The 9,726-nt window shown below is 46.8% G+C and overlaps 1 protein-coding gene across 2 annotated transcripts; it reads left to right on the forward strand.

Moving 5' to 3' along the window:
* Window positions 1–276: 276 nt before the first annotated feature.
* GMNC (geminin coiled-coil domain containing) lies at window positions 277–8,742 on the forward strand. Of its 2 annotated transcripts, XM_027647591.1 has the most exons (5): window positions 277–1,924; window positions 2,751–2,910; window positions 3,001–3,086; window positions 4,467–4,583; window positions 5,393–8,742. In XM_027647591.1, the coding sequence occupies exons 1-5, from the start codon at window positions 1,922–1,924 to the stop codon at window positions 6,035–6,037; spliced, it is 1,011 nt and encodes a 336-aa protein (XP_027503392.1). In that variant the 5' UTR covers window positions 277–1,921; the 3' UTR covers window positions 6,038–8,742. The 2 variants fall into 2 exon arrangements, with proteins under 2 accessions (XP_027503392.1, XP_027503393.1); XM_027647592.1 differs by lacking the exons at window positions 277–1,924; window positions 2,751–2,910; window positions 3,001–3,086 and adding an exon at window positions 3,737–4,203.
* Window positions 8,743–9,726: the final 984 nt, after the last annotated feature.

Below are 9,726 nucleotides of genomic sequence, written 5' to 3' on the forward strand. Positions count from 1 at the left end.
CAGCTGCCCGGGGCAGCAGGAACGCGGCCCTCGAGCCCGAGGATGGAGAGCGGGGCAGCCCTGTCCCCTCATGACGGGCTCCCCCGCCCCCCCGCCATCGCCGCGTGGCGGGGTCGGCGCGGGGTGATGACGCCATCTTGGGCAGCCCCGCGATGGCGGCCCGGGCTGAGCCCGCGGCCCCCGGAGGCGCTGACGGGGCTGGGTGGCATCCGCGGGGTGTTTGCGCCTCGTACGGGGCAGCTGCGGGTCCTGAGAGCTCCTCCAGCCTCCCCGTCCGCCCCAGCGCCTCTGCTCTCCCGGCTTCATCCGCCTGCCCCGGGCCTTTCCCCGGGGCGGCGGAGCTTGCCTGGGCTGTGCCGGGGCACTGCTGCCGCAGCGCCCTGCGGCGGCCCCGCGGTGACAGAGGGGCCAGAGCCGGCCAGGGAGCTGCACTGGGCCTTGGCGCGTGTGGGGTGTGTGTCACAGAGCTCGTGTTTTCTTGTTAGCCAGCAGATCCCCCCCCTACACTCCGTACAGCCATGCAGGAAAGGGTTTGGCATCTGAAGGAAGTGGGTTATCAGAGCAGTTACCAAATGTACGGTGCTGAGCTGGGGGTTAAACAGGGAGATCTAAGGCACTGTGGGCATGGAGTGTGAGGCCTTTTTAAAACACCTCTGTTGGAAAAAACATAAGGCAGGAGATGGCAATAGTTTAACTTGGCATAGTTGCCAGTCTACCTGCAGCAATCTAGGAAAATACAGCAGGAATAAAAGACTGCAAGGCAAATAGCGCTCTTGATTTTGTTGTCCCTGAGCCTTGATCAGCACTGAGTGTCCTCCAGGGGAGAAATGAAAAATCATCCCATATACTGGCATGACCTGCCCTCGGCCCAGTGTCACCCTGTGCCTCATGTCTGCAGACAGGTTGGGTTACCCCCTGGAATAGCCCTTGACATCATGACAGGGGCAGGATCCTGATGGAACAACTGCTCTGCAGTTGACTTTATTTCCACCATCCTATGTTCTATTCAAAGACAGACCCTCAGTGAAGAGTTTTGTTTTGATTTTTTTTTTCTTCTGGGAAAAACTCAAGACTGTCCATAGATTTTGATTGCTGTGAAAATCTATGTGAATTAAAGGCGGCTATATGGAGGCAATCTCTGCCTTTCACACACACACCTCTGTATGGCTTTTGCAAAATTAGCCTTTATGATAGTAAATCTTTCACCACTGTCACAGCATTTATGTCCTGAGATCTTCTGGAAGCCGGGGCTTGGCAGAAAACATTCCCAATATAGTGAGACATTTGCTGGAACTTATCACTGCAGATTGTGTTGTTCTCAAATCTGAATTTTCTTTGTCAGAACTGTCCACAGAAGTGCTCTGAATCATATTTGTTTCTACACACCTCTGGGAAGCTGGGCAAAACCCACTCCCTCAGCCAGGCATGTTGGACAAACTTGTTTCTTCCTGCTGGATTTTACAACCACAAACAAGGCTTGAAAACAAAACAAAACAAATCAAAAAACTCACCAGCAACACCAGCAGCCCTGCTCTGAACATGTGCGATGCTTCCCTGGATCCCTGTTCATTTCCAGGAGTGAAACTCAGACACACCAGTTCACTGCTGTCCTGAAGTGTGTGGAAGCTTTTTTTTCCCTCTCCCTCCTTTTCTTTTCCCTCCTTCCTTGTGTTGATTTGTGGGACCAGAATGACTTTGATTTCAGCAAGTTTGCTGTTTATTCACGTCACAAGTTTGACAGCTTTACACCAAATCAGATTGCTGGGTTTCAGGAGAGCTCTGAGGCGTCACTGGGAGCTCCTTTAGATTAAACTCGCCTCCCCGGTCTCCCCCCTCTCCCCCTCCTTCAGAGCCTTTTAAACCTCTCTAGGGCTTTAACAGAAACGTGCTCCCAAGACCTGCATTTCATTCTGCCACTAATATGGTAAGTGCTCTTTGCATTTCTCTCGACCTCGAGGCAGAAAACAGAAGCTGGTCTCTTTGCCTTGGGGGCTTGCAGTACATTTTGTGCCCTCTTTAAGATGGGGAAAAAAGAGTGCTCTCCTCCACCTGCAAGAGCAGTCTCTGCTGCTGTGCCTTCCCATGGGTGAGCAGATTCCCTCTTTGAGGCTCCAAGCTCTGCCGTTGCCTTGCAGATATTTAGAGCTGCTGCAGATGGGGCTTATTTGGAGGAGTGGAAAAGGGTGAATCCAGAGCCAACCCCAGGCTCTGCGGTCTGGGACTCCTGTAGAACTGCAGGGGCAGAAGAGAGTGCGAGCAGCCTGGAGGTGACTGCAGGCTCTGTGCTGCTGCTTTAGAGCTGAATCAAACCTCCAAAGTGGCAGGAACGGTCTGGCCAAGGACAGCCTGGGACCTCCCTTCACCCTAAACCCACTCAGCACCGTAGTATTTTCCAAGGGATCGCAGGAAACTCGGCTACCTCCCTGGCACAGCTCTGCTCGGAGCCCCTGTGCCGCCGGGGGCTGCGGCGGGGCGGCTCTGTCCGCGCTCAGCAGAGAGCGGGGCCGTGCGGGGCCCCCGGGCGGGCAGAAAACAAAAGGGGGGAGCGGGCACCCGGGTCAGGGCTGGGAGCGCCCACGGGAGCAGGCGGCGCCTATCCCGGGACAGGCACCTGAGCACAGCCCGGCCGGGACAGGAGCGAGGGGAGCGCTCGCCGGGGCCGGGCTGACACCGCCTCCCTCGGGGGCTGGGGAGGGGGCACCGCCGTCCCCCGGCCAGCGCCCCATCGCCTCGGCCCCTTCCCTCCGCAGAGCACCGGCCGGCCGTGCCCGGAGCCGGACTTCGCCGGGGGTCCGGGCAGTGCCTGCCCCTGGTCCGCCCCCGCCGGTGTTTCCAAGGAGACCTGGGCCGCCGTCTGCGCCGCGGAGCCGCCGCACAGCCAGGGCCGGCGGGAGGCTCGGCTGAGCCCGGGTGAGTGCGGTCCCGGGAGCGGGGCTCCCGCCGCCGGGCAGGGCGAGGGAGCGGGAGCGGAGCGGGCTAACCCCGGCTCTGCTCCCCCAGGCCAGTTCTGCAGCCCGCAGCTCGGTGCCCAGGACGCGGCGTGGCAGGGAGACCAGCTGTCCTCCCAGCTCTACAGAAACAAGCAGGTAAAGGCTCTGCGCCGCCCCGGCAACGCGGGTTTCACCCCACGAGGTTCCTGAACTTTGTGTCCCGTATCGCACCTTCTGGGTTGGTTTGTGAGGTATCTCCCTCTCTCTTGCACAGTTGTGGGAAGTGACAGAAAACCGCTCTATTTGTTGTTCCTTGCTTGAAGTATTTGTCTCCCCTGTGTTGCCCTGTGAGGTTGGAACAGCTGTTGTGGGGTTCCCTATGCGTCCCTCCTCTCTTACTGCTTATTGCACCTTGGCACTAGAGAAGACCAGGAGCATGACCAGGAGGTCCCTCGGGCTCTGATGGTGCTGTTTTCCAAAAATATGTAGTGTGTCCTCCTGGTTCAACCAGGTTTAACTTAATGAGAAATGATTCCACCAGAATTGCTGATTCCATGGAGGATCAGCCATTTTGACCAACAAAAGATTTCCTGGTTATTTTATTTTCTCTCATTTTTCCTTTTTTATAATTCCCAACAAGGAGCAGGAGAGACTCTGAACAATTCTAGGTGAAGGAACTCCAGACTGATGACTCTGATCAAGAACTTGGAATGATGTTTTGACACAGTGAAGTCAATGAAAAGTCATTTATTAACTTAATCATCAACTCTAGTTCCAGATGCCAGTGTACTTCTTTCTCTGGCTCTACCTCAGTCATTTGAGGCTGGTGCTTCACAGCCTCTGCTCAGCAGATGCCTGGGGTCCTTAGCAGAAGATCCTTTGTCCTCCTAAAGAAGTCTCCAGATCTGTGATCAGAGGGCAAAAATCTGTCTGCAAACACATAGATTTCCCATGAAAAAGGGTTAGGCATCTGCCATTCTTGTTCAGCTCTAGGGAGCAGGAATTAGCTTTGTATATGTACCAGGACTAGCACAGTAGGGTCCAGAACTGAAGGGATAACTGCATCCTACTGAATCATAAAGAATGGCAACTGCATCTTCCCTCTGCACTCTACTCCCATAAATTGTTAGTCTGCAACTCCTCCTCCTTTCTTCTCACCAGCCAACTATAAAGGGGAATGAGGGATGCAAAGAGATGTTTACTGCCACTCAGAAGGAGATCCTGCAGCTGCTGTCATGCCCATGACGGTTTCTGGCTGCTCACAGGACTACCTGTAATTCTATTTTCTATTATTATTCTGTGGTTACAGGTTTTTTCAAAGTAATCTTCTCAAACACTCACTAAAGATTAAAGGAAGTTAAAAGTGAAAACTGAACATTCATGCCACTTAGATTTATAGAGACAAGAGGCTGGAGGGGGTGTGTTGAGCTCACAAAGCAAACACCCACATCATCAAATCCAAGCAGCCTGTACCATAGGGCAGTTGCTATTAAGTTACAGAGTCAACATCTATTCATCAGTATCTCTATTCCACAGCTTCAAGATACTTTGCTTCAGAAGGAAGAGGAACTTGCTAGGTTACATGAAGAAAATAATAACCTCCGACAGTACCTGAATTCTGCCCTGATTAAGTGTTTAGAAGAAAAAGCCAAGGTATTGTGTTCAAACGTGTTATATAGATGTGTGCAGAAGGAACAGTTTAAATAGCTACAGGCCATTAAAATATATGGAAAATCAAAGAGTGCAGACAACCAGCAGTGTGAGATTTAACTTCACAGAGCTGCCAAATTGCTGGTCATGGATCTAAGGTGACAGTTTCCTCCAGGAATGATATCCTGTAAGTTTTGACTGTGAAGACAGTATAGCCCATGGCATAATTTAATTAATTAGTTATAAGTAAGGGTTATAAACAAGGTAAAATTATTCCATCTAATGCCTTTTTTCAGTAAAAAGGATAAAATTTGAATACATATTTTTTTAATGTGCCTGTTTTGTCAGTTATCCCTTTGATAAAGATTGTTTCCCTTTTTTATGGTTATTTTTTTGTGATTTCTGGTTTATGTTTTGTCTTGTTTTGTTTGATTTTCCAGTGATATGTTTTTATTAATTTACATTAGAATAGTGAGCTATATTTTTTTCCAATTTATTAATTAAAAAGTTATGTGGCGTTTTTGTAAAGGTGAAATACAAAATGAAACATTTCACGTTGGATGAAATATTCTGTTAGACTAAGTATGAAAGGATTTTTTAAATATTTGGATTCTTTGTCTCTCATCTTAAAAAAAAATAAGGATATTTGTTCCTTGTCAGCTTAATGACATTTTTTATTATTCCAGTCAGTTATTCAGTAGTAACCATCTTCTACATCTAAAATCTGAGGTCAGAAACATGTTTCTTTCAGGTATCTAGAAAATCAGATTTTTATGTTCTCTCTCTACCTTTTTGTTTGTTTGTTTTAATAGAAACTGCTATCCTGCCATGGACAGAAAACCTGTGCTATTCTCAAAAGTGCCAAGAGGAGATTAAAAGAGGACCATTGCTTTGTTCCTCAAGAAGCTCCTCATGCTTCCAAAGCTAGAAGGAACCTCTTAGATGAATTCACTGCCTGTGAAGAGCAGGCCAGCCCTGCCGTGGACAGCTGGGTCTTGCAGACCTTAGGATTAAAAGATGTCAACACCATTGATGAAGCTTCAGCTAACTACAGTGCCCTGTCCTCAGACCTTGGAAAAGACCCGTACTGCCTGAGCCCTGGTGAAGCAATAGACTATGAACACAGTGAAGGAGCAGCAGCAGCATTTAGCTGCAGCCACGTGCCTCCAGCTGACAGCAGTGCCCATCCATGCAGTGAGGACTCTCCCTTCCTTCCTCAGTTTCCTTCAGCACCATGCATCTCCTCAGCAGTACCTAGTGTTTCCTCCCTCCCAGTGTATGGGTTGCCTTATTTGCCTGGTGATTTGTCACCCAACAAGACTGAAGTGGCCTTCACAACTTCTCTAAGTCCCCACCGCAATGTGAGAACACACACCTTCCACCAAGGACAAGCCTTTGTGCGCAGGGATGACGACGGAGGATGGAGATTCACCTGGGTGCCCAAACAGGCTGAATAACGCACCTGGATCAAGGGTCAGCCATAGGGGGTGTAGGAGACACACTTCACCTTGTGCCTGAGACAGGTTCAGGTGTAAAAAATTAACCCCTCTGGGCTTCGTTAAATGCTACTCTGTCACTTACCCGATCCTCATTCCCTCCCAGATTTTCACAGGTGTGACTCCAGATTGCACTTGGACAATTATCTGCCCCAGGCCAGATGTACAAATTGGATTCCCTTGTCTTGTGCCTGTGTTGAGATACCTGCTTTTACTTGCTTCCTGGTTTTTCTATCATCAGCTATTCCTTGTTACTGGTAGTTTCCAGGCTGGAGTGCTTTCAGCTTTGATGATCACTCTCACATGCACCAAACTGGAAAGCATTTTGGGTTACTGTTGGGAAATAGCACCTCTCTCATGGATATCCACGGATAACAAAGGAGGCATAGGTTGGAGACTGGGGATCAGGAATTTCTAAGTGATTTATATCTGTCTTAACTGCACAGATTGCCTTGGATTTAAGTACCCATGGTTGCCTTATGTGCTACACAAGGCTGACCTATCTGCAGATCCGTGGTGCTGTCACATTCTTTGATGATGCCTCAAAATAAACAGGGTTTGCTTCTATTGCCTGGAGGCTATTTAATTGCAAGTGATTCAGTGAGTTCAAGGGATTTTTCTAAGGTGTGATTAAGAGACTAATATGTTTACTAATATGTTTTAAAGGTATTTTGTCAGTTAGATAAAGGGACTTTACCTTTGGGGAGGCAATATCAGTGGCTGGAGTGAGTCTTTGGGAACCACAGCCTTCTTGCCTTTCCATGTCTCTGCGAGGGAGTGGTGGGCTCAAGGTAAGACCATCACTACCTTGAGAATGCTTTAAAACTCTCTGAAGAGAAGGTGCTCTAGCACTGCACAGAACTTGACTTTTAGTAATGCTACTAATGATATGAAGTCAACAGATATGAAGGAAGCTCACCAGTACTGTTTTGTGTTACCTTTGTTTTCTGTTTTACAGTAATTTGGTGCCTAAATATTCAAAATAGATTGATTTGGTTATTCATACTTTCAGAATGGTGTCAGTGACGTTAAGGACTTAAGTACAAAATAACCACAACTGAGAATTTCCTTCCAGTGGCTTATTTTCCTATAGAAAAATGGGTATTCCTTTATTTTTACCTCCTAAATAGCCTGTCGTGCCTTAGAATATGTGACATACTCCATCAGGAGCAGTGATGATTTTCCAAAAGACTTTTAAATAAACAAACTCTTTATTTCTGGGCAGTTACTTTAAAGTAACTGTGGCAGATTTCCAGAATAGGCAATTAGAAAGCACTGACTGTAGACATTATTGCACTGGATTAAAAAAACAACCAACCAAAAAAAACCAAACCAACCACAAACGCACACAACAACCACCACAAAACAAAACCACAAAAAAAACCCAACAAAAAACCCTCAAACCCCGAAACAAATGATGCACATGGAATAAATACAAAGTCTTCGTTTGGGAAGTTTGTTGTAGTCCATGAAATTATGACCAGCTGATGAAGACTAGTCAAATAAGACAACTGTTTCTGTAGCACTTTTCTGCTTTTCAGTGAAAGCAGAAGAAAAATCTTGTCCTACAAACAACTCATTTCTTTCTCAAGGCATTTCATTTCTATTAATCTCCTCTTGCTCCACTATATAGGATAACACTGAAGAAAACACTTCTGTCACAGGAGTTTTTATTGGTGTGTGTGGTAGTGTAGAAAATACGTGACCTTAACATGAGTGTGTGATGAGACACCCTGGTATATGTGATGTGGGAGATGCTGGGAATAGACTGTGTGACTAGAGGATTACACCCAATTGCAGCTGTGGGTGTCACATCTTTTAAAACAGCTGTAAAACATAGGTAGAGAAACATCTGTGTTTTCTAACACTGTTAAATGGTATTACTTAACAAATTTCAATGCTATGGAGTCAGCAGTAGTAATAAGTACATTTGTCCTGTCAACAAATATTGAATCATTTTTTTTCTCTGAAGAGAGAGAAAAACTTTCCATTTGTTTGACATTTCCTTTCCACATTTTTATATCACTGCATATGAGAACTTCTCCTGCAGACAGACAGAAGTGTCAGATCTTTGATACAATCTTGAAGTAGGGTTTCAGTAGGAACAAACAGATGCTTCAGCCTTTGCCAGACTTTTGTAAAAGGGTGATTGTCCCCTTGTCTCATAGCAAATAGGTTATGGATGTAAGGGAATGATGTACGTGAATGAATCCTCTTTTCCTGTGGGTTCCTGAATTTTACTCTCTATGAAGGAGTGGAGTCCTGTAGGAGAGATTTCTGTCTGAGCCTGGTTTATTTGGGTAGAGAATCCAATGGTGCTGCTCCTGTCAACTCATGGGTGCTCCTGACCTAGATATGCAAACTTAAAATTTTGATGTAGACAACTGCTTGAGCAAAGGTCTGTGTTAATAATGCTGCTGATCACTGGAGCAGAGGGAGCACACTGGAAAGGAAACAGAAGAATCTCCAAAGCATTTTAACATATAACTAAAGGTGATTTGTTTTTCCCTGACAGCACCATCTGAACTAGTATTTCCTGAGTTATTGTGAAGAACAATAAGAACAAGCTACTCTGTGCCTAAAACCAACCCGCAACAGCCCAGTGACTGAACCCTTCCTTTAGATAAATACTGCTCCTATTGCCAAAAGCAAGCCATTACTCAGCATTACCTCACTCTAGACTGCCTGGTTCTTCTGAAGATCCTGCATTTCTGCAGGTAAAATAGATGAGGAAAATTAATAAGAGGCTGAAGACATCTCATGGCAGATTACTTTCAAGTGGTAGGATGTGAGGACAGTTACAGACTGGGCTGGTGCTGGTTTGACATGTTGGTTTGACCTCCCGTGTCCCCGTGATTTCCTTGGGCCTGAAAGCAGTGAAGCTGCATTAATGTGGTGCTGCTTCCATTTTTGTGCTTTTACCTCTTGGTAGGGTTCATGACCTTCAGTGGAGGCTAGGGCTGCAGCAGCAACACTGCTACCAACTTGATATGAGCAAGTCTGAATCCCACTCCTCAACATGTAGGCACACTGTAGATGTTCCTTAGATAGAACTTATGAAAATAAGTCAAAGAAATGGAGGCTAACACACCATCTTTTCCCTCATGAGATAAAATTCTGGAAAATGCTTGCTTGATTTTGATTAGGGTCCAGTTTGCATTACAGTTCTTTGGCCTGCAAATATGTGTGAGGGAAGGTCTTGCTTGTACAAAGTCTAATGAGACTTTGAAATGGGTGTTCAGTCTTGCTTTGTACCTCGTCCTCCCTGTTTGTCCTTTTGTATCCACTCCCAGCAGACAAAGCCACCCTGCTGCTCATGGAATGTGGGAGTTAAAGCCCAGGGAAGTCTGTGACATGCTCCTGTGGCCCAGAGGCAGCTAGAAATCAGTAGGGATGAAAGCAAAAAGTGGAAAAAAAATCCAGTTCTTCACACAGCCATCACAACTAGATAGCCAGGAGACAGCAGAGACAAGTTTCAGCTTGGTACTGTACTTCTAACTCCAAAAAAAAATCAGGCAGCTGGGATAGAGAGGCAGGAGACAGAAGTTCTGGGTTCTGTTACTGCCTCTGGTATTACACTTAGTTTCTGAGCTTTGGTTTCATGGAATCCACCATCAGACCAGCTCATAGCTATTTAACAAAAAATTATT

This window comes from Corapipo altera, unplaced genomic scaffold (assembly GCF_003945725.1).
Source record: "Corapipo altera isolate COAL_440 unplaced genomic scaffold, ASM394572v1 113, whole genome shotgun sequence".
In the NCBI taxonomy this organism is placed as follows: Eukaryota; Metazoa; Chordata; class Aves; order Passeriformes; family Pipridae; genus Corapipo; species Corapipo altera.

Coding starts and splice junctions, on each gene's coding strand:
- GMNC (XM_027647591.1), top strand. Junction 2,911..3,000: donor GGAGGCTCGGCTGAGCCCGG/GTGAGTGCGGTC, acceptor CTGCTCCCCCAG/GCCAGTTCTGCAGCCCGCAG. Junction 4,584..5,392: donor GTTTAGAAGAAAAAGCCAAG/GTATTGTGTTCA, acceptor TTGTTTTAATAG/AAACTGCTATCCTGCCATGG.